Here is a 25,490-nt window from a genome sequence, read left to right as displayed (position 1 = left end):
TCCGTTCCCGATATCCCGTAATACCGGTTTCGTTTTCCCGTCCAGCTTTCCGTTCCCGTTTCCGTTCCCGGCAAAAAAATACATGAGCAGAAAGGGTTAAGACATTTTCTCGATGTTCCTGACCTTTTTCATCCCTAGCTCCGGCTTCAGCTAAAGATCTGCCAAAAGGTAGAGCCGTAGCCTTTTTAGGAGGAGGTGGAGATATGCTAAACTGAGCGTAAGTTGTCTATGAGATTATGCCTTGCCACTATGTAATATAATCTTTTGGTACGTGTGCATTTTTTTTGGTCTCCTCAGCCAAATGTGGATATCCGGTATCACGGTCTCTTACTCTCTTACTCACACTGCAGACTTGTTGACATGTTTGGTCTTTTTTTTTTCAAAGAAACTGCAAGCGGCTTTGGCGATAAATTCATGGTCTGATTTTTTTAAAAAAACATTTTTTTAGATGGAACACAATTCCATATTAACCGGTTTTGGTAATTCACCGGAAACGAGAGGCATTACAGACTCTGCTGCCTGATCTAGCCACAATCTAGAATTACCCACATTCAAACAAGCACCAAAAGATGCTAGACAATCAGCTACAACATTACAAGTCCTAGGCACTTAGGAATATTACGACATATGAAACCAAAGGTTTAGCAATATTACGACATATGAACCCAAAGGTCATATGACTTGTTCTTTTTTTTTTTACGACGAAAGAAGAATTATATTAGATAATAGCTGGGTTAACACATTATAAGCACTCTAGAAATACATTACATATATTCAGAAAGCTAATTTTCATCTGAATTATACCCTACGCTGTGAAAACCTTCAAATCTCAAAACCAAACCTATTTGACGCTCTTATGGATGACCTATTTTACTTGTTGTTTCTCTAAACAGCACTCCCTAGCTCTAATCGATCAAAATCTTTAGAAGAAAGTACATATATCAAGGTCTGGCCATCTGACTCAATAAACACTTTCCGCATTCCAACAGATGCTGCCAGTTCCAAGCCTTTTTTAAACAAGCCACACTTTCAGCATGAACTTAAAGGAAATTACAAATGCCCTGCAGCAGCTGCCATAAAAGGCTCCATTGTGATCTCGGATTATGCATCCCCATCCTCCAGATTTTCTATTATGCAAGAACGTACCATCACAATTGATTTTGTAAAACCACTTTGGAGGTGGTCTCGATTTTCCTTTCCAAGTTGTTTTTGGTCATAAGAGGGGATGAATTTACTTTAACTTCTGCATTTGGCAAGAGTGATACAAAACAGAGCTGCATTTTCTTCAGTGGCGTACTTCCTTTCCGCTTGATTTGTTTGTTTCTAGCATTCCACCAGCACCATAAAGAGAGTGGCCACCTTCAGTTTCAGCTCTGTTTCTTCTTGAAGAGTAAGAATAAAATCCATGACATCAAGAGTAGATCTTTGATTGGACAACTGCATCCTCAGATCCTCCAGGTCAAGACTTCTCCAAACCTGTTTGACAGGTTTACATTTGATTTGATGTTTTGTTTGATAAGCATTTGATTTGATGTCGACACAAAACGAATGCAATAAAGATGTTTCTCACAGGGCTTTCATTTTCGTGTCTTAACCCGTCACAGTTAGGGCCCTCCATCACTCCAAAGCCCAAAGGTGCCAACAGTAGCTCAGCCCAGCCCATTAGAGAGAGACGTGAGGGACAGAGGAAACGTGCGGCACGCCGGCACCCGGAAAAAGGAAGCCACCCTTCTCCTTCGCTTCCCCACCGCCGCCTCTATTTATCGCCGGCTGCTAGGGTTTCATAGTTGGCGCCGCGACCTGAGCAGAATCGCCTCCATCCCCGACGCCCCCTCATCGCGTGGCCGATCCTTCGCATCGCCGTCCCTCCCCGTCCTCTCCTCCCGTTCCCTACGGTCTCCCTGACTCTCACGCTGCCGCCTTCCAACGAGCCGACGTGCGGAACGGAGGGAGATCCGTCGGCCCCGGTCCTTCTCTCGGTAAGGAAGCCCCGATAAGACCTTCGTTTGTTCCAATCCATATCGAGGCGAGGCTTCGGTTTTTTTTTTTTTTTTTTTTTTTTTTTTTTTTTTTTTTTTTTTTTTTTTTGCGGGGAAGCGGGTTAACTCGCCGCCCCATTAGTGATGATGCGTAATTTTTATGACACGCGCTCCACCACGGGGAATTTGTGATACCTGATGAATTTGAATTGAGGGAGCATATGCAGCGGGTGGTTAACCACCCCACCATGTGCCTTGTTGAGCTTGTTTCGTGGTTAATAGGGTTAGGATGCCATGCTCTCCTAATTCGTTATAGATTGTGTGCAGAGTACTATATCCATGTCATGCTGCATTTGTTTACCTGCTTGTAAGTTAAAATCATTGGCGCTGGTTTGACTGCACTTTGTTGAAGAATTATGAGTTACACGACCTTGCAAATTGAACAAAGGGACTGTGTTGGTTCAAATCACCTTTCTTGGTTACATATTCCCAGGGCTTAAGCTGGTCTGTCCGCAGATTGTTAAACAATTAAGAGTCCTGTAGCCTTATAAGAATTGAAAGCAAGGCAAGGTACTGCATTTGTTCACATGTCCTATGTTACATATTCCAAATTGAAGAAAGTGACTGTTTGTTCAAATCCCCTTCCTTTGTTACATATTCTCAGTGTTTCTGTTGTTCTGTCCGCTCATTGTTGAACAATTAAGGGTTCTATAGCCTTAAGATTTGAAAGAAAGGTGCTGCATTCGTTCATGTTCTATGTTATGTATGTATTACAATGAGGCACAACAGGGTTTGTGCACTCATTGTTGAACATTTACAGGTTCTGTAGCCTTGCAAACTAGAAAGGGGGCTGCATTTGATGAAGTGTCCTAGGTTTCATATTCTGATGGCAGCAAGTGGGCTTAATGGCCATGATGGTTTACCTTAAATATTAATCCTTAATATACAGAATACTAGTAGTATTTATGCTGCTTTAGCTACCAAGTTTGCCTTTGCATGTATTTGGTCCTCGCATGCAACTTGTATTACCACTTTATCAACTTACATAGCAGATGGCATGCTGAAGACTAAAAAAAAGGGACGTACCTAGTGCAGTGAGCTCCCGCTCTGTGCGGGGTCTGGGGAAGGGTGTTAGTGGCAAGACTTACCATCGCCTGTGCAATGCGAGGAGACCGCGACTCGAACCCGGGACCTTCCGGTCACAAGCAGTAAGACTCTACCGCTTGCACCAGGCCCGCCCTTCACATGCTAAAGACTAAACTTCACATATTTTCAACTGGACTAATTATGGACTAAAAAATTTGTCTCGTAAATTAGTTGCAATCTGTGCAATTAGTTGTTTTTTTAGTCTATATTTAATACTCCATGAAGGGCGGGCCTGGTGCAAGCGGTAGAGTCTTACCGCCTGTGACCTGGAAGGTCCCGGGTTCGAGTCGCGGTCCCCTCGCATTGCACAGGCGAGGGTAAGGCTTGCCACTAACACCCTTCCCCAGACCCCGCACACCCCGCACAGTAGCGGGAGCTCTCTGCACTGGGTACGCCCTTTCTTTTCTATATTTAATACTCCATGCATGTGTCCAAACATCCTATGGGATAGGGACTAAACTTTAGGGGAGAGGAACTAAACAAGGCCTTATAATTGTTGTATATATTGTACTTCGAAAGATGTTGTTTTTCAATTTGGAACTAATTTGTTAAGTATCTGGCTAATTGACTTGTTAATTTCTGCAGGCTGTATCATTTTATCTTGACTCAGGAGCTTTGTTAACAATTTGAAATCATTGACATATGGAGTCCCAGAAGAGTTGTCTTCTGATCACTTACTCCCAGGAGATTGTAGATGGAGTGCCTTTGTATGTTTCATCAAACTGCCTGCCTGTAAAAGCTTTGAAATATGAACCTGCTGGTCATGCGTTCCATGCTGCGGCAATGAAGCTTCTTGGTCTTGGGCAGCATGAAGACATTGAAACTGATGATCGCAGTGTCTCATCGGATGACAAAAGCCAAGATTTTAATACTGCTTCTGATACCTTTAGCAGCAAAGGCAAGAAGAAGTCATCTGGCAGTCAACAGCAGGATCACTATGCATTGCTCGGGTTGGGACACTTGAGGTTCTTGGCCACTGAAGATCAGATTCGGAAAAGTTACCGTGACATGGCTCTCAAACATCATCCAGATAAGCAGGCTTCCTTGATTCTTGCAGAGACAACAGAGGAGGCAAAACAAGCAAAAAAGGATGAGATAGAGAGCCATTTCAAGGCCATCCAGGAGGCCTATGAAGTCCTCATCGACCCTACAAAGAGGAGGATTTATGACTCTACAGATGAGTTTGATGATGATGTCCCAACAGACTGTGCCCCACAAGACTTCTTCAAGGTTTTCGGCCCAGCCTTCATGAGAAATGGACGCTGGTCTGTTACCCAGCCTATTCCTTCTCTAGGAGATGATACTACTCCTGTAGAGGAGGTTGATAAGTTCTACAATTTCTGGTACAACTTCAAGAGTTGGAGGGAATTTCCAGATGATGATGAGTATGACTTGGAGCAAGCTGAATCTCGTGAACATAAGAGATGGATGGAGAGGCAGAACGCAAAGCTACAAGAGAAGGCCAAAAAGGCGGAATATGCGCGAGTACGCACTCTTGTGGACAATGCTTATAAGAAAGACCCAAGGATCCAGAGGAGGAAAGAGGAGGAGAAAGCTGAGAAACAGAGAAGAAAGGAGGCGAAGTATTTGGCAAAGAAATTGCAAGAAGAGGAAGCAGCAAGAGCTGCTGAAGAGGAAAGGATAAGGAAAGAAGAAGAGTCTAAGAAAGCTGCACAAGCTGCTCAACATCAGAAGAAGCTAAAGGAGAAAGAGAAGAAGCTGCTCCGCAAAGAGAAAACTCGTCTGCGCACTCTTGCAGCACCTGTGGTTGCAGATGGCCACTTTGGTATGTCAGAGGAAGATGTTGAATCAACATGTGCTAAACTTGATATGGAACAGCTGAAGAGGCTCTGTGATGGAATGGATGGCAAGGATGCAGCTGAAAAGGCCAGGTTGATGAGCAATGCACTTCGCAATGGAAGTTCCTCAAAGGAAGCGAAGAAAATTGAAGCCAATGGTGCAGAGTGTTCTGCTCCAAAATCCAACTCTACAGGAGGTAGAGCGACAGAAGGCAGTAGCAGCATATTGAACAGCTATGAAAAAAAAGAGAGACCATGGGGAAAGGAAGAGGTTGAGATGCTTAGGAAAGCAATGCAGAAGTATCCTAAGGGAACTTCGAGAAGATGGGAGGTTGTTTCAGAATTTATTGGGACTAACAGATCGGTTGAGGAAATTCTCAAGGCCACTAAGAGTGTTCTTCTGCAGAAGCCAGACTCATCGAAAGCTTTCGACTCTTTCCTTGAGAAGCGCAAACCGGCCCAACCTATTGCTTCACTTCTCTCGACCCGAGATGAAATTAGTTCCTCAACTGAGGGAGCTGGGACTGCATCGTCAAAGGCCGCGGCACAACCTGCGAGTAGCCAGGCAGCCAATGGGAAAGCTGCTGCTGATCCTGTCCCAGATGGAGCACCATCTGTGGCAGATTCCAGATGCCTGGACAGAGGCTCAGGTCCTGGCTCTAGTCCAAGCTTTGAAGGCCTTTCCCAAGGATGCAAGCCAAAGATGGGAGCGTGTGGCTGCTGCTGTCCCAGGTAAAACTGTAGTCCAGTGCAAGAAAAAGGTTGCAGCAATGAGAGAGAATTTCCGGAGCAAGAAAACTGGGGAGTAGACTGAGGCATTGCCTCACTGGAAGTACATTTTGCAGGGGAAGAGAATCTCGGATGGCAATATCTTTATCCCTCAAAAAAAAAAAAAAAGAGGATGGCAATATCTATAGATTGGATGTAGCATCTTGGCTGGTGAGGTATTGCTTGGCGAATCTCTCACGCCTCCAGTGGTGAGGATAATTTTTGTTACGGAGCTATGATAACTCATTTATTGTGCCAGGCCACCAGGGTGGTTTTACTTTGGTCAGCTGTAGGAGGATGCCATTGAAGCTCATCTATTGTTGATGGACTGATGATTGGCATTTTGTAGCAGTGGTTCGTGTTGACTTTGTTTCGTCTGGCTCCTGGGGTTGTCTATGCGTTGCTGGAATTGGTGCCCTGGTTCGGTAAAATGTAGAGAACCATATATGTTTTTATTCATTATTAATAACTATAAGAGAGGAATATATGTTACATCGCGAGACCTGTTATTGAAGTAAGCATTATTTTTCCTGGCCACGCACTTTGTAGTGGCTAACTATATCTTTCCATGTTGCATTTTCAATACTTAGGAACGCAGTTGCTAATTGTCACCTATTCGTTATAGTCATCAGGGCCCATTTTTCCTTTAGTCGCTAATGGATCCGGGCCTGTTCCCTATTCGTTATAGTCGTGAGGGCCGAGTTTTCGTTTCCAGTGTGCATATGGATGTCAAAGAGGGCCGTTTTTTTTTTGGTTTCCAGTGTGCTTAAGGATGCCAAAGAGGGCCCAGTTTTCGTTTCCAGTGTGCATATGGATGCCAAAGAGGGCCCCAGTTTTCGTTTCCAGTCAATGTGCATATGGGTGCCAAAGAGGGCCTAGTTTCCGTTTCCAGTGTGCATATGGGTGCCTTTGCCATTCGCTGACCTCCCACACCCAACCCAGCCCCGAGTTTAGTTACAACTAGCATTGTCAAATGTCTTGGCTACTCTGTTTTCAGTCGTTTGTTTTAGTGCCTTTTGAGTTAATCCTCTTCCACCACCTACTAGGATGTTGACAATTGATTATGTGCTAACTTCATAGTTTTGCGCTGTGCATGCCTGTGGATTTGTGAAACCACCTTCTGAAACTATGCAACAACACATGCAACTGCATGTCTATAGTTCTTTTATCTGAACTGAGATTTGTGAAACCACCTTCTGAAGCTATGCAACAGCACATGCAACTGCATGTCTACAGTTCTTTTATCTGAACTGAATTTCTGATTCACTTGTAGACTAATATATTTTCATTGTGAGCTTCAATTTTATTCTGGTAGTATAATTTGAGAAAATTACATCCTACAATATGGTTGATTTATTATGACCTGGCAAAACAACTTTTTTTCAACTATTGTGTAGTCATTAGATTCTCGTATTGTAAATCTGAGGCCATGTTTTACCAGAATTATATCTTTGGTATGCTGTAACCCGTGCCTATAGTAATTTTGCTCATGTAAATGACATGTCTATGATCCATATTAATTAGCGATGTGATATTAATTAATATGTTGCATTTTTCACATCCAACTGTGGCTTAAACATTACAACCCATTAAGAAACATGGACAAATGGGCTTGTTAGATTTTATAGGATTTCTGCACATTGAATTAAAGGTCTAGTCCATATATAAATTCTAACATGTCGTCCACCTTGGAAATTACCGTGAAGATGGAAGTAGGATGTAGGCATATGCACTATATACTCCCTGCATCCCAAATGGTAAGAGGTTTTGGTTTTTTCAGATACGTGGTTTTTATGGATATAGCGTATATCTAAGTGCATAGTAAAAACTATATATTTTATAAAAATTGAAAGGTCTTATCACATTATAAAAGAGAGTTTTTTGGTTGGGGCTATCCCTCTTTCGCAACCGTTTGATCTTGACACCGTTTCATATTAGCCTTCCGTTGTCCGAGATCTTACTCTCTCTTATTATTAACCGTTCGATCTAGACGCCGTGTCATATGTGAAAGGATCAAGATGCCCAAAAGGAGGGGTGAATTTGGCTAATTCTAAATTCTTTGCAATAATTAAGTCCTACACTTAGCCCACTTCACCCCTTATGCCTCGAATGTGATTCTATTGATCTACCGCATAAAAGTTTAGCACCCTTAAGTTCCAATCCTACTCTAACATGACAATTCTAGGAATGTAAAGACAAGAAATGAATTGCTCGAATGTAAATGCTTAAAGTAAAGAGAGGGAAAGGAACGCATCGATGTTTTGCCGAGGTATCGGAGAGTCGCAACTCCCCACTAGTCCTCGTTGGAGCACCCGCGCAAGGGTGTAGCTCCCCCTTGATCCGCGCAAGGATCAAGTGCTCTCTACGGGCTGATTCTTCGACAATCCGTCGCGGTGAATCGTCCACAACCGCTCACAACTTGAGTTGGGTCATCCACAAGCTCCGCCGGATGATCACCAAACTCTCAATCACCACCAAGTCGTCTAGGTGATGGCGACCACTAAGAGTAACAAGCACAAACTCTCACTTGACCACAACAAGCTTAATGAGAAGGGTGGATGCACACTTACTACTCTCCTTACACTAGTGAGGTCTCTGCAAAACACACGTTAGTCATAGTAATCTCACGTTGTTATTAATCACCGAAACCCAACTAGGGGCCTAGATGCTTTCAATATCCCCTTTTTGGTGATTGATGACAACACAACCTCAAGTATATAAAAGAGATGAGTGAGGTTTTCAACGTGCTTGGTTCATATAAGCTTTTGACAATAAGAGCAAAAGAGTTAGATATGCTTATATGACCCAAGCCAACATAGTGTACTCAATACATATGAATTAAGCATGAGTACAAGAAGTAAAGCTCATTTGAATCAGAGTAAAATGTGGAAGCAAAGCAAATGAGCATAATCAAGTGACATGATATATATATAAATCAATGTAGAGAGCACACATGTCACATAAGTATGACAATCACATGTATGTAGTGCAATGCATGAATGTAAACGTGAATGCATAAAGTATCACACGTAGAAAACCAAATGAAACAAATCACACGCTCCCCCTAGTTCTAACATACTCGCTCCCTCTCCCCCTTTGGCATAATGCACCAAAACCTAAGGGTCGAACGGCGGGACAAGAGCAGTCGAGTCGGGCGCTGAGGTGCGGTGAGAAATCTAGAACTGAGCAGCAGCATCCTCTGACCCTAAGCTCTGAGCGGTCTGACCCTTTGCCGCTGGAAGTGAAGGTGAAGCGGTCTGGATCGGCTCAGGAACCGGCATGGCCTGTGACTCTGGAAGTATCACTATAGGAAGTGAAGCCACATCTGCTGCTGTCGCTATCACTGAAACTGGCTTGGACGATGCAACAGACGACAGGATCGTCTCCGGTAATTGGAGCAACTGTGGTAGTGTCAGGGACTCGCAACTCTGGCGGTGTAGGCTGCCCTATAAGCTCACTAAAAGTAGCACCGAGGCTCCTGGAGACTAGGGTGTCAGTCACTAGCACTGAGAAACTCTGAGGCGGAGTGAAACCCATAACAATGGGAGTGAAGTGAGGACCCTGGGCTGTCACTAGCGAAGCAAACCACTGGGACACCTACTCTGTAGGTGAAGCAAACTGAGTAGCTGGCTATCCCTGACTCTGAAGCCCACTGGGTTGTACAGCTGGAGTCACTGAAGTGGTGGCAGGCTGGTCGATCGGATGTGTAGACTGTGGAGGAGCAGCCCCGATAGCAGTAAAGACATGCTGCATGAAGCCAAGTAACTGCTGCTGGATCATAAGTTGTTGCTGCTGCATGGCCTGCTGCTGTCTCTGTAACTCGTCCTATGGAGCCTGAACCTGTGCAAGTGCAGCTGCGGTCACCTGTGCCTGACGTGCCCGGTCCTGCCTCATCTGCTCAAGTACGGCAAGAAATGCTGGATCTATCTGCGGTGGCTGTGGTGGAGCTGAGCTGGAGACACAGGAGCAGGCGCCAAGCTTGATTCGCTAGTAGGGCTTGATTAAACATTTTTCAAATCTCTGAAGCCAATCCCTTAAATAAATAAATAATAGAAAAGTAACCGCATACCACCGCACCACATGTTTTATATGATCTATAAAAAAATCTATTCAACCAGTCGTTAACACCTTACAGTTCACATGACAAAAGAAGTGTAAAAACATGGCATTGCATATATATTAGATTAATCTGCATATATTATATATAGTATTAAAATATATAGTCCATGTTAGAGAAATCCACATCCATGCATGGTAGAGAGTCTGATTCAAAACGAAATGAAATTGATGATGCAATCACTATGTGGAGTCTAATTCTAAGACAAAACACGTCAATACAAATTTGTAGACCTAGCCACTTAGGCATAATTAACCGAAACTGAAAAAATCAAAAGCGAAGAAAATTCGGTTCCACATATTTTTACGAGTGCTCCAAAAAAGTCATCAAACTCGATATCTAACTCTACCAACACATGGATACTATAAAATTAAAGTTATGATATTATTATGGGTAGATTTTTTGTGCCTTATGACTAAAGAAAAAAATCTAGCAATATTGTGTTTTACCTTAACATCAGATAGTTTTTTCCCGTTGTAACGCACGGGCATATATCTATCTATCGTCACACTAAAAATAGCGAGTTTTTTGAAAGGAGCCCTCCCTCTATAATAACTGTTCGATCTATACGCCGTGGTATATGAGCCCTCCATCATGCGTGATCTTACTCTTCCTCTATAACAACTGTTCGATCTACACGTCATGCTATATGAGCCCTCCGTTATCCATGGTCTTACATGTAAGATGTAAGACTCCTATAATTTCACCCGCCATAAGTCACGTTTATTTTAGGTACATGATTCGAGTATGACTTCTATCCTTGACATGTACCGTCTTTTTTTCATGTTTATTTTAGGTATATGAGTCAATACGACTTCTATCCTTGACCTGCACCATCTTTTTTTCATGGACTCCTGAGTCCTCATTCCTGAAGGCACGTCAATACGAATGCAACTAATAAATAAATTAACTTTATATAAGTCTAGCCCCGTGTATGTATTAGCAATTAAAAAGAAAAAAAAACCATAAAGTTATGTTGTTCATGGGGCCAAAAAGAAAAAAAACATAAAGTTATGTTTAGATGGACCTGCTAAATAAATTATTACTATATTATTTAAGTCATAATTATTTTGCATCTACAGGTGCTTGTTTATTTATATCACGTTATTTTATATCTGTTCATTTAGGCACAATCTTATTAAATCATTAATAAAGTCATAATCCCTCATATTGTTTGTACGTGCCTACGTACCGTAAACGTTGGGTAGCTAAGTGTGGAAAGGATAACTGTTGAAAACATACAAGTCTTTAGCTCACTCAAGATGAGTTCTCTCTTCTCCGACCTCCCTAGAGCCTCCGGTAGCATAACTGAGATGACGGGTTCTCCACCCATACAAGGATCAGGGTTCTCCACCCATACGAGGATGGATCGATGGAAGTATGGAAATATGATAAGATAGGGGCAACACGAATCATTTAAAAAGGTGTCAAGTCAAAGTGCAGCGATAGATGCAGCTGAGGCATCTTGACAAACAAACGATCTTAACCTTGTTCTACATGACCTGATCAAATGGATGAAGCACTTGCAATCTACCTTTACTGTACATCAATAATTCAATTAACATTTCCATTGCATTTAAAATAGTTTTCACAAACACGTGCGTGTCACACGTGCATATTTGCTAGTAATTTAGAATGGAGAGACTATGTTAGACTGTCTCCAACAGCTTACCCATACACCGACCCAACCTCAAAATGCATCGCGCATGTGAAAAAGCTGGCGTCCAACGGAATAGGCATTCCGAGGGCGCATTTTGCGTAGAAGGAGAGAGGGAAGCCAAATGTGCGTCCTCCATCCCTCTTCTCTCTCCTCAACCCAAATCTCCGGCGGTGCTCTGCCCCAACGCGGAACAAGACGAGAGAGAGAGAAGGGAGGAGAAAGCAGATGAAGCAGAGAAGAAGAAGGGGAGGGATGGAGGGAGCAGAGCAGCGCGACCTCGACGGCAGGGGCGTCGGCGCGACGGAGGCAGGGGCGCGGTGTTCCAGCGCTTGGCCTCGACGGCGCGCGTACGGGGCAGCATCGAGGCGGAGCTGGTGGCACGAAGGCAGAGACGGCCGGCATGGCCGTCGCGGTGGCGGACCGACCTCCTCTTCTCCTCTGACGAGATCCGCCGCCCTTTCTCCTCTTCTACACCGGCGGCTGCGCGTAGAGGCCGCGCGTGGGTTGGCGTGCCCCCACGTGCTGGAGAGGAGGCACACTCGCCTGTGCTTGGCCCGCACGCCGACGAGCAGGCTTGCTCGCCCGAGCCTTCGTGCGCAGCGGCGCGGGGTAAACAGGCGGGCCTGGAGGTCCTGTTCGAGGCTGGGATATAGATCTGAATAGAAAACGGGGGAGGAGCGTGAGAGTGCCGACGTGCTGTGCATAACCGAGGAAAGATAGGGGCAGCCGGGATGGAGATGGGTGGGCGGCGGAGAGACCGAGGAAGAAGACGATTGATTTGCGTCGGCCGTTGGAGAACCTAAATTTTAGGTGCGGATCCTTTTTTCCTGTATACGACCCAAATCAAAGAATAGGTGGTGTTTAGGTTTCCATGGTTGAAGACAGTCTTAGGCCAGGTTCAAAGACTAGGCATGCTGTTGTATATCCGTTGCAGCGTGATGGGATGATTTATGCATGATGGGCATGTTGATGCCGACGGCGGTCACCCTGTTCGCTTGCTCGTAAACGATCGTAAATTTTCAGCCGGGAACAGTGTTTTTCTCTCACACCAAACCAATCAGCAGTAAATAATCCACGGCCTCCCGAACAGGCTGGGTAGCGACAGAGCACGTACCAGTGCGTGCGGTCACATGGCGAGACATATAGGCAAAAGGGATCATTAAAAGCGCACACAACCAACGGACCAAAAGCAAAACACCGACAACGCCAATCAAGGGAAGGCTCCCCCGACCGTTAGCCGGTCGTTATATTCCGGACCAACCATGGGGCCGCGCCACCATGCCCATGCATCAACGCAACGCCCGCCCGGCCCAGACGCGCGCCACCCGCCCCGGTAGATCGTGGTCCAGTGGCCTCCTTGTTCGAAGCGTCGCGTGGCATCGTCCGGTGGTTCGCCGTGGACAAAAACAACGTCGCGCTACTGCTGCCGATCGGTTGGATGGATATGCATGGATGGGGCCACGGGAGGCGGGCGGGAGCGCGACGGGTGGGCGGAGGAGCGCGGGGGCACATGGGGAGGCCGCTCCGTCGCCGCTTTCACCTTTTCAGGTGCAGGAAACGGATTCAGACAACGAAACGTTGTCGTACGTATTCGCCGCTACCTTGGCCGTCCGATCGATGGTCGCAGAGCACTGCTACTGCCATGTATCGTCAGGTACTAGTTGTTGCAGCAGGTACTGGTCCCCGGCCTTATGTTGCACGCATAAACAGTTTAGTGTAGGCGCCTTTTGTCTCGGTGTCAGAGATGCGTTTGGTCATTGACACGTACGTAGGACGTCCGGCCGGCACCTCCTCCGAGTAATACATGTTGCTTTAGCACGGGATCATTGCCCCGGCTGGCTACGATCCGCAACAGATCGACTTCACATACAGGATTATAGGTGAGCGGTCGGCATGCATCTCCATGCTTCTGGAGCGAGCGTCGAGCAGGTAGCTAGCAGACTCATGTGTTTTTCTCTCGCAACCAAAGTGTTTTTCTCTCACAACAAAAACAACATCATCCAGTTTATAACCGGTGGTCACGGGGTCCGTGATAAACGAGCACACCACGCACGGCGTTAGCGGTCCACGCCGCCTGGTTGTGTGTTTCTTTTCTTGACCACAAGGTAGAAACCTGCCATGTGATCGAGCAATTCGAGCCTGCTGTGTGCCATCGCGCGTGCATGCACGTTTGCTTGCTTAAGCTTGCAAGCCATGCCAATATCTGAACGACTCATCAGCGAACGGCCGGCAGAGCGGTTGCTCTCACGGTGGCCCGCACCTCACATGCGCGCGACGCGGGCGACGCGAGAGCGAGACGGCGCCGTCGGCTTCCGGCTTTTCGCGCCCCCGGGCCCGGCTGCGGCTCAAGCCAAGTTGCCCCGTCGCGTCGCGTTCCTCGGCTCTGCTCCGACAAGAAGAGAGAAAATGGTGGGGGCTCAAACGCTGAATGCCTGGTAGGCAAGATTTGCGTATCTCGAGTTTATCCGTACGTACAAGAAAGAAAAAGTGCGTGCTGCAAATAATACAGCGCAAGCAGTTTTGATTGGTGGATTGCAAAAGCGGTCTTTGCCTCCGGCTACGGCCATAGTCTGTCTACTGCACAACTATGCGTTTTATGTAATTTCAATATATAGTTTTTTTACACTATAAGATTAAGATCCAACAACCTTCATCATTCTTCTACCTTTAGTCTTCTTCTACCTTCAGACAATTACAATATCACAGATCCACAGATTATATATCACAGATCATAATTTTTTTTTATGGAAGGACAAATCACAGATGAGCCGCCGCCGCCGCCGAGTAGCACGGCCGCCGGACCACGAAGGGAAGCAGCGCGCTGTCGGTCAAGGAAGTGGCTGGGCCGCGCCACCGTTGGTCGGGGAAGGGGCCGGACCGCGTCGTTTTTTCTACTAAAATACATGTGTGTTGACGGAAAGCAAAGGAAGGATACTGCAAATCTCCCAACAAAAAAGTCGCTTTCCCGCCAAACGCTTTGCGCAACCGATTCCATAACCGTCAGTCCTCGAACTAATCATGCACGGATCTTACTTTCATGTGGGACCCCCGAAGAAATTGTTGCAAAAAAGTAAATCGTGTACTACGGTCCTACTACTGGATTCGAGCCGTGATTACCGGCGCTAAACCACATGTTAACATGGCTGACTTGCAATTAATAGAGAAGCTTCGATGAGCAGACGACTTTAATTTCCACTGTTGTCACCGCGTCAGTAAACGCCATCACGTGATGCATGCTGAGGAAAAATGCTGGTCGAGCTTCTCTAATGTGAACACACATTATAACGATGATCGAGAATGGATCTAGATTCAGGGGGGGCCGCAATTCAGGATGCAAATGATACTTTGCGCCACTTAATGAGCCATGATGCTCGCGGAATACACATAGACATGGTGACATGGATGGACTTACTAGTATAACCCTTTGGAGCAGGGGCGGGGCTAGAGCTAATTCGAGGGGAGTGCGTTTGCCTTGGGGGTGCGTAAACTTTTATCACAAGGGTCCAAATATGGTGAAAAATTAAATATTATCACTATTTTTTTATTTTCCTATGGGTGCGGGCACAACCACAATTCTCTATATAGATCCGCCCATGCTTTGGAGCGAACAGGCGCCATTTTGCATATCAACTTTTATCTCTACAAGGGAACCAGCGAGTCGCTCGTTTGGCCAGCATCGCGAGCCACGAGCTCGGCCACTAGGGTTCGAAACCCGGTGCCTAGCGTATTTCCGCTTAGTAATGAGTGGGAATGGGAAACCTCCCTGCTTCAAAAAAAAAAAAACTTTTATCTCTACAAAATAATCCTGACATCGGTCTCTATTTCAGTGTCATCGGAAACAAAAACTAATTTTAGTGCATTCTTTAAAGCTAACAATATCTCAAACGTCCACCACGAAATAGGCGGTGTAGTCTCTCAAGACACCGAAAGAAAGACGTCGTGGAGTTGCTGGTCGTCGGGAACAGGAGCAGTTGCATAAGAACCTTGCGCTCCCTAAAAATCTAATTTATTCTGTACACATGAGCAGGTGTCACAGAAAAATCAGACAGGAATTTACGTCGGTTTCGAAGGTCTGCTCTTCCAACCTTGCACATCGGAGATCGGACAGGAATTTATTATTATTTTTTTGAAACAATGGAATGGAAAAATTTGGAAGCAACAGAGAAGATGTGACGGTACTAATTAACCTCTATGCGCGTAGGAGATCGGAACATGAAAACTTGGAAGTAGCATGAGCAAAGAAGATGAGTGGTTCTAACCTCTTTGTGCGAGCAGAAGATCGAAACTGGAAAACTTATAATGAACAGGAACAAAGAAGGCACGGTGGTTCTTTGTGTTGTCTATCCTTCCAACCTCTCTGGCCCTGTTCGTTTGGAGGAATCTGAAGGGATTTGTGAGAGCATAAACAGTGAAATTCAGCTATGAGCAGTGAAATCCGGCTGATTTTGGAGAAATCTGGAGGAATTTGTAGGCTGACGTTTCTAAATTTCTTCCATGAAAACATGCTCAGGTCACGGGAAAAAAGATAGTCCATCTACTACACAACCATGTGTTTTATGCAGTTTCAACACATGAATTTTTTTGCACCATAGGATTAAGATCCAACAGCCTCCACCATTCTTCTACCTCCAGCCTTCAGCCTCCACAGATCACATATCATAATTTTTTTTCTATGGAAGGACAAATCACAGATCTGCCGCCGCCGCCGCCACCACCGCTACTGCCATGGCCAGCGTGGGCGCGGGGAGGCGCGCCAGGGCGAGCTCGCCGGTCGCCGTCACCGGCGCTGGTGGTCACTGATGAGAAAGAGAGGGAGAGAGATAAAAAAAATCCATATGTTTTTTTTTTTTGCTGAAACACGTATGTATTGTATAGCATTTGTAATCTGCACAGCCAAATCGAAAAGAATAAAAAAGCTTGTCGTTAACCGGTCATCTCAATCTCTGTTCTCTGATGGGTGGTGGCTCGCTGGCTGTGCTCTGAAGAAAAGAGGTGCACTCCAAGTCAGCTACAGACCAGCAGCCTGTACTAGGATAGCAAAAATACTGACCCCAATCGTCTGATTAGAAAGTCAATTCATTTATGAGAGGCACGGGTCCCCTGGCCCTGACATAGTTAGTTGCGAGTATGCCATAATGTTGCTGCACTCCTACATTGCTACTACTACTACACAGCGATCGGGAAGTTTAGGCTGCAAGTGCAGCACCGAAACTATAGTTGAATAAAGCCAAAATGCGTGCACACGAAAGAGAGAACCCTTTTTCAGACATGAGACAGCATAAATAGCAGCAGATATATAGCAGTATAAATTATATAACCATGATTTGCTGGTTACACACTCTGGTAATGGTAGAGTGACAGTGGGCGGGAGAGCACATTGATGCTTGCCTCCTCTAATTTCCCACACATCTTCAGGACACACCACGACGGAATTGAGGTGAAAAATCTTCAGTCCGGTTGCCAATAACGGCAGAGCCACTAATTAAACAAGAACACTTAGGCGCCCGCCCAGCAGCAATGAGCTCGGTCGGTTGCATGCAGATCGACCGTGGTCGGTTAATTAGTATACTGGACGTAGGAGCGGTAATCGACGTCGGCGACATAGTTGGCCGGGATAATGTCCTTGGCCACCAGCTGCTTGCCGGACTCGTTGGTGATGCGGATGGAGAAGGGCCCCTGGAGAGGGCGGTTGGGGTCGATCCTCCAGATGGATCCCCAGGACTCGTGCATGGGCTCCCAGTAGCCGGAGTTGTTCTGCATGATGTCCGCCTGCACCACGTCGCCGTCCTGGTTCTCGTGCTCGATGAGCACGGCGAGGTACATGGGGTTGGAGCCGTGCTGGACGCGGAAGGTGATGGTCAGGCCCGGGAAGTTGCACGGCACCCTCCGGAACTGCATGTCGATGATCCCGGCGTGGCGGAGCTTGTCGTTGAGGCCCCGGCTGGCCATGGCCCCGAACGCCGTGCCGCTGAGGTCGAAGTGGTACTTGGCCACCGGGTAGTAGTTCATGTCGGTGATGATCACCGTCTGCGGCACGCCAGAGCAGGCGGGGTGGTTGCTCTGAAGGCACCGTATCTGGGAAAGAGAGAGAGCCAAGCACAAGGTCAGCGGATGCACGTGGTCCTGAACTGATGAGCAATCTAAGGCGCGCGCTACGGACGCTAGCTACTGGTTGGTATCTGCAATTCATTTGACCAACCAAATAATTAAAATGATTGGGCACCAACAACAACTAAAATATAATGACACGGTTAATCGTCGTCGGCCGTGGACGACCGTGGTGGAAAACGGTTATCACCCAGACACCGGCCACCCACCTGATAGCATGAGCCGCAGCCCTTGCCGTCCTTGAAGATGGGCTCGTTGCCACAGGACGTCATGGAGGAGAACGGGTACTGATTGGTGCCCTTGAACCCGCACGCACCACCTAGCAAAGATTCAGCAGCACCAACAAGACAATTTAGACATGGCATGGGATGAGCCACAATGCAGAGGACGACATGGCTTGGAATGCGGATCCTTACCGTTGTCGTCGGGGCCGGCGCCGGTGGGCGCGCCGTACCAGGTGGCCCTGGCCGGCAGCCAGCCACTGCTGTAGGACAACAAGGATCTGTCCTGCGACTCGGTGGCGCTGTGGTCGGGCTGCTGGTGGGCGCGAGCGCCATAGGTGACGACCACGAAGAGGAGCGCGGCCACTGCAAAGGCCTTGAAGGAGAGCGCGGTGGCCATTGTTGCACAAGCTAGCTATCTAGGGACCTCGGCTTGCTTGGCAGCTGCTGCCAGCTGGTTTGTGTTTCGATGGTGTGAGGTGGAGGACATTGCTGGTGTGGTATTTATAGGCAGAGTGGCAGACACAGGAGGGAAAATGGGGACGCTTGAACTACCAATCCGCCGGCCGGCCGGCCGCGGCATCATCTCATGGATGGTCGCTACACCTGACCCGCGTTAGAGAAAGTATAATAGCAGGCTGTAAGCCGACTAAATGCTGAGGTGGAGGAGAGAGGAGAGGAAAGAGAGGAGAAGCGGGCTATAAGCTTACAGTCGGCTTAGGCACAAGAACCAAAAAAGTCTGTGAGAGAGGTGGGCCATGTATTAACTGTAAAAAGCTAACTACTGTATGAGTAGGCTGAGAGAAGGCTATAAGGAATCTTACGGCCAGCAAGGCGACTATATTATTAGCCTTCTCTTAGAGGAGCTCGCGAGAGGTCCGTCGCGTCACATGGGCACCGCGCGAATCATGGAGGAATGGAAGGCGTCGGTTAACGAGCGAGTAGTATACCATTATAGAATCAAATCTTGGCAGTTATGGCATGTTTTGTTACTTGTAAATAATTCCTGCAAATAATATCGTTCACATCGAAGGGCACACACTCTACAGCGCTTTGACGTTGGATGGCAAGGCTGGAGTGATTCCATATATAAAAGTAGGATTGGATATGGTGCAACTGGAAACCAGTACATGTATTAAACCCGTGCAATACATATGGATAATATCCTCATCATTGCAAAGCTAATTTAAAACCAAATGTGTATATTGATCCCGTGCAGTGCATATGCAACTGACAGGTACGCACACCAACTAGCTACTGCTGCATTAGTTCTAAATTATAAGTTATTTAGTCTATTCTAAGTACACTAAGAATACTAGTCCATCAGTGAACAAAAAGAATACTAGTCCATCAGTGAACAAAAAGAATACTAGTCCATCAACCCGCGTTCACTACTAGATTCAGGTTGAGGCACTCGACAAAGGCCAAATTGTACTTGGCAAAGCCTTTGCCGAGTGTGGCACTCAGCAAAGAACACACGGCCAAAAATTGATCGACAAAGACCTCTTTGCCGAGTGTCTTTTATCGGGCACTTGGCAAAGAAAAGCGACCGTCACGGCGTCGGCCCCATTGACCGTGGCTTTGCCGAGTGCCAACCCTGCAGGCACTCGGCAAAGATTTTTTTTTTAAAAAAATTCTTTGCCGAGTGCCCTCTGGCCGGCGCTCGACAAAGTTTGAATTTTTTTTTAAAAAAATTCTTTGCCGAGTGCCCTCTTGCCGGCACTCGGCAAAGTTTAAATTTTTTAAAAAAAATTCTTTGCCAAGTGCCCTCTGGCCGGCACTTGGCAAAGTTTGAATTTTTTTTAAAAAAAATTCTTTGCCGAGTGACATGGTCATGGCACTCGGCAAAGCTAGAAAAATGGTTTTCCGAACGTCTATTTTTTCGGCTTTGCCGAGTGCTGTGACCATGGCACTTGGCAACGGGGTCCTTTGCCGAGTGCAACACTCGGTAAAGTGACCCAAAACAACAATTTTTAATTTTTTTACATTCCATCATGACAAATAAATTCATACAAACATATATCACATATATATCTCATCCATCACATATATATCTCATTCGTCACATATATATCTCATCCATCCACACATCCATCCGCACATATCACATCCATCATAATATATATCACATATATAATAATAAGTGCTCAAATCCATCTAAATAAATCCACAAGTCCATCAAAGTCCATAAGTGCATCATAAGTATATCACAAGTCCATCATCAAGTGACAACAAATGAAAAAAATACAACGTGCACTCATCTCGGCCATTGCGACTGTGGTGAAGGTCCATCATTCGGAGGTGCATGAGGTGGATTATTCGAACCATCGTCAGATGGAGACTGCACAAAGAAGAAAAGATTGCATGTGAGACAAGATTATTTGGATAGCTAATCTAGGAAGGTAGAGGCCATACAAGCAAAGCACAAGCGAAAGTAAAAAACTTTCATACTCACAGGAGTAGCTGGAGTTGCCGGACGTGGAGGTGGAGGTGGAACCAACAGCCCAGCTGGCAGAGAGAAGCCCACACGTTGCCCAAGCCCTTGTAGAAACTCTGTAATGTCCGTCAGCCTCTGCGCCTGGGCCTGCCGCTCGGCCTCTAGTTGGGCCACCATCCTCTGGTGCCCGGCCTCCAGCTCCTGACGTTGCCTCATTTCTTGTTCCAGCCAGGCCTGCAATATTTCACTCCAATGTTTTAGTAATGCAAAGCTAATTAAGGTTTGCAAAGATCAATGTATGACGAGTAAAACAGGAATAACCTCGAGTGCGTTGACCCGGTGCTGTGCAGCGGTCGGCCATGTGCAAATGCCCGGACTCTCGCTCATGCTCCGTGCTCGGATCTAGGAGAGAGAGGGAGTAGAGGCCATGTCGATGACGCCGTTGCCAAGCCAGAACCGCCCATGCTTCTTGCTTTACCCCGCCCTCATAACGGCCTCTCCATCGAAGTTCTAGGTGCTCGGATCGTGGTCTGATCCATGGAGCGACCTCGCCACCTCAATGTACTCACTGATGCGGAAGTAGACGCTCGGGTTCGTGTATGCCTCGGGCGGGTCCTCCAGGTTGAAGGAGACGTCGGACGTCGCCTTGCCCTTGTGCACCATACACCATGCCTAGAAGTCCGAGCAAGCCTGGCCACTATGTGACACTGACTGCGAGAAAGACGGCACGATGATTAGAAATCAGGCAAAACTGAGCGTCACAATAGATAAATGAATTCGCGTACCCATGCTTGTTTGTATCCGGTGAGGCTGCGGCTGCCTTGATGGTGTGCTGAACCTTGCATCTGCAAACGACGGTCTCGGACATCCCTGTGCATCTTGAGATACTCCTCCGTGAACCACCTCTCCACCATCATCGCCCAGCACTCGGGATACGCTTGGCACCACCAGGGAATCATCTACACGTCATTAAGTATTGGACATATAAGAAGATCAAATTAAACCAACTTAATCTCAAAACGAATCAATATTGATGTTCTTCATTTACCTCAAGCTGCTGCTCCTGGGTCAGCTGCATCTCTCTTGCGTCTTTTTTGGTTTTCCTCTCTCCAAGCTTCGACCCGTAGTAGCTTACGATGGCCTAGATGCGCACCTCGTGATGCATGTCGGTGACAAGTTTTTTACAGGCTTTGGTAGTCACCTGCTCCGCCCTTGCCTTAAATCCCTCCTCGCATCTGTAATAAGTCTGCATACAAAAGCGATGTATTCATTCATTATTTCAAGAAAAGTCTAATGAATGCGACGTATTGGGCAATATTGTCCGAGGGAGACTTACCCAAACCTTTGCCTTCACCCGTGCCGCCTTATTGGGGGTACTCCGCATCGATGGCGACGGCGTAGTTGTCAAACAAGTAGGCCGGCTCCATCTTCGATGCGTACGTAACAATGCCGGGAAAGTGTTGCCTGCACAGAAGACCCAGGATGCCGTTGACTAGCCGTGCGCAACCACCCGACACAACCACCAGTTCCTACACAAGTGATTAAGAAAAATTATTAGTTTTTTTTCATTATATCATATGAAGTAGTGGTGATAACATATAAAGTTACTTACTTTTGCCCTTCGGGGTGAATCACTGGGCGTTGGTGAGAAAGCGGAACATGTGATATCAGATATCACATGTGGAGATGTCCTGGTTTATAAGTATCGGACGTGACAACGTGCACCAAACCTTCTCAAATTTTTATCATAGCCTCCACATACGATATCACGATATCTCAACAAGTTTCATAATTTTTGGACTTCATTTGCTTTTTATAGAATTTAAAAATACTTCGCACGCAAGTTCGCGGTCATATTTCGTGAATAAGATGTCCAAAATTTCGGGTCCGTTCCTGGATACGACCTCATACTACACTCAGTAACATGACTATCATTTTTTAAATCATTAAATTTCATTATTCGTACCACGTGCAATTCAAATTTATATTTTTCAAAAAAAATTAAGTAAACAAAATAAAGTAACTAAATATATCAAAAAGCCACAAAAAATCCCCAAATTCTAACTAGGAGTTCCTAGTACTTTAAAAGGGCTGCACAAAAAATTTGGAGGCCAAAAACAAAAAAAAACTTTGCCAAGTGCTAGGGCATGGCACTCGGTAAAGGGGGTCTTTGTCGAGTGCCAAGAATAAGGCACTCGACAAAGAAGGTTTTGAATTTTTAAAAAAAATTCCCTCTTTGCCGAGTGCCTTCACAGGGGCACTCGGCAAAGACATTTCAAAAAAAAATTCTTTGCCGAGCGCCGTGTCAGGGGCACTCGGCAAAGTATTTTCCAAAAAAAAATCTTTGCTGAGTGTCAGATCTGGGACACTCGGCAAAGAATTTTTTTTAAAAAAACATTCTTTGTCGAGTGCCTAACAACAGGCACTCGGCAAAGAAGGACGTGGCCGAACACCGTTACACGGGGCAGCCTATGCCGAGTGCCGCGCTTTTACCGAGAGCCTGGCACTCGGCAAAGAAGTCCTTTGCCGAGAGCCTTTTTTTATCGAATGCCTGGCACTGGGCAAAGAGCTCTTTGCCGAGTGCAATTTTTTACCAAGTGCGGCACTCGGTAAAGAAGGTCTTTGCTGAGTGCCCGATTTTTTATACTTGGAAAAGAAGTTTGCACTCGGCAAAGATCCCGTTTCCAGTAGTGGTTCTCGTACCGGCTAAAATTTTACGAAACATAAGCATTAGTTGCTATTCAATACCTTTGTCAATCTTTTTTGGAGACAGGAATTCTAAGATAATTGTCTCTATTAATAGCCAATTAATGGAGGCAGGTATTCTACGGTGTCTATCTCTGACAATGAATTACAGATCGAGGCGGACCGCGGAATATTTAAGATGTCCGCCTATAGAAATAGTTGCATCCAAAACTTATTTGTAACTTTTTCATATGAGATCAAATGAAGACAAACATTATATCAAAATTGTAGCCCTCGACGCAATCTACAACTTTGTAGTTAAGAAGTTTGTAATTTGAAACTGTTTAGAGTCCTAAAATATTATTCAAAGTTCTTAATTTTTAAAATTTTAAATTTTCAAATAACCTCGGATGTTGCCATGATATATACCCAAGTTTTAGTTCTCTATATAGTCTACAACAGGCAACTAATAAACAAAAATGGCTCTCCTCCCCACCGTGATGCTTCCACTTTCACCACCGTGATCCCACTCCACCATAGGTGTCATTGTGTTGCTCTGACATCCTTCTCAGGTTTTCTTCTCTCTTCGTCTTCCCTGGTTTCTTGATGGATCTTCCTTTAGCCTTGAAGGACAAATTGGATTTCTCCCATGGGAAGAAATTTTGAAAAAAATCTTCAACTATTTGGTTGTTCGGTTCATCACACTGATATGCTTGCCTGGAGGGATCATACTTTCTTCTGGTTACTTTTCGTCGATACTTTTTTGGCTCACTAAGGATAGTGTGGCTTTTGCACTGACCTTGTGTCTTGGTGGATCGCCAGCTTTTGTTTTCATGTCAAATTCCTTAAATCATCATTTTCGCTTCTCAGTTGCCAACAAGTTGGTGGGTTTTCACATATACAAATTAAAGTCATTTATTAGGCAGACTTTTGAGGCTTATTTTCATCTTTGGAGCAATGGTGTGGCCCACTGGCAAAGGGAAAATGCCAGGAGGAAGAACATGAGCAAATGGACTAGAGTTCTCTCTAAATGTCAGAAGAGAATTTCCAAGTCGTGGAAAAAGTGAATTTTGCTCCTAAGTTGATTCTGAGATCACCTCTGATAAAAGTCCATCATGTGTGTGAAACTATCTCTTTTGGTGAATTTAGTGTCAAGGTTCCAGTAGATTTTCATAGTTGCAGTCTCAGTTTTGGTTTGAATGTGCTAAGTGATCATAGTCAAGTTAGTTCAAAAGTGGTTTTCACTCGCATTCTATTAAGGTTTTTTCCTACAGTTGTTATTGATCTGAGCCATGATCTTTGCCCAAGTTCTTCTACTCCTATACTTTCAAATTTTGAACTGACAAGAGATTTGCTGCATTCATCGCCTACCATTTCTAAACTTGCCTAGGCTCCTCTCGTTGTCAACATTGACTTGGCCAAGGCCATTCATTGGTTGTGTCCTCTCAGCAAATCTATTGCAAGGTCTGCTTGAATTATGGACATAAAGCTCGATGGTGTCTCACTAGGTTGAGACCAAGAGTTTTTTTGGCAATCCAAGAAAGTCTCCAATATTTTGCCTAAAACAAAGGAAAGAAAGGCATCTCCAAACTCGCCCTTAATTGGTGGAGCAACCATCCTCAGAGAATGTGCCATCTCTTGCACTTCCCTAAGCAATTCAGAAAACCCCATCTTCCCCCAAACAATAGTTCCAGTGGCACTGCCTACATCATCTCAACAACTGTAGTCCACCACTGCCATGGCAAATTTCGCATTGAATGTAGAGTCATTCCTCCCATAAGGCTTTGAGCTTGAGCACTGGGGTCATCCTATAAGAGAGCGTGTGATCACCAATGGTGATCCTCTACACTGTCATGAGTAATATGTGGTAGCTACTCTTCTTCCTCATCCTCAACAACTCCATCTTCATGATGCAATGGATATTGTTAAAGATTACTTCCAGAATGTTCGTCATGTAATCCTCTACTTGTTTGTCACCCTTGGGTTTATGCCTTTTGCAATTTAGGTCTCCAATCTTAGTCCACACTTGCTTCATAATGGTAGAGAGATTGTCTTAGAAGACCATGATCAAGGCATCAATCTTTGTGCATGTCCTTTCACTAGAACTTGTTGGGTGATGTTTCTTGCTTTTCCTTTGGATTTTCAAATAAAGGAGAACATATCTTAGACAGTTGGACATTTTGGACATGTGGTTACCTAGACCAACATTAGTCATTAGAAATCTAAAGTCCTACTTCATTACTCTGTTGTGCATGCCAGAAAGATTCCTAGGAGCATTATTGTGTGTCAGGGGTCTAACATTGGTAACAATGGTTTCTCTTGGACAGTCCTTGTATATGTTCTAGATTCACAACACAATGATGTTTTACCTACCGATGAGGATCCAATACCACCAAATAGCAATCGATGTCATGTTTCGGATACACATGGTCCTCATATAGCAAGTGCCACCCCACTTTGAGCATGTCAATGACCTCAATGATATTCAGCAAGCCAACATTGATGAGGGTTGCGAGTTGCTTGAGCAACAGGGTAAGAATAATGCAAATAATGGAAACACAGCTTGGGGA

At 45.6% G+C, this 25,490-nt stretch overlaps 1 protein-coding gene and 1 pseudogene across 1 annotated transcript; one reads left to right on the top strand and one right to left on the bottom strand.

The window, feature by feature from the left end:
* Window positions 1-1,693: 1,693 nt before the first annotated feature.
* Window positions 1,694-6,206, top strand: LOC136540512 (uncharacterized; annotated as a pseudogene).
* A 10,532-nt stretch (window positions 6,207-16,738) lies between these two features.
* Window positions 16,739-18,268, bottom strand: LOC136540503 (expansin-B3-like). Its single transcript, XM_066532510.1, has 3 exons — window positions 17,994-18,268; window positions 17,787-17,896; window positions 16,739-17,544 (listed from the first exon to the last, which is right to left on the bottom strand). The coding sequence occupies exons 1-3, from the start codon at window positions 18,196-18,198 to the stop codon at window positions 17,026-17,028; spliced, it is 834 nt and encodes a 277-aa protein (XP_066388607.1). The 5' UTR covers window positions 18,199-18,268; the 3' UTR covers window positions 16,739-17,025.
* Window positions 18,269-25,490: the final 7,222 nt, after the last annotated feature.

This window comes from Miscanthus floridulus, chromosome 1, assembly GCF_019320115.1.
Source record: "Miscanthus floridulus cultivar M001 chromosome 1, ASM1932011v1, whole genome shotgun sequence".
Taxonomy (NCBI): domain Eukaryota; kingdom Viridiplantae; phylum Streptophyta; class Magnoliopsida; order Poales; family Poaceae; genus Miscanthus; species Miscanthus floridulus.
Note: the sequence above shows the minus strand (reverse complement) of the source record. Positions and strands in the feature narration are given on the sequence as shown.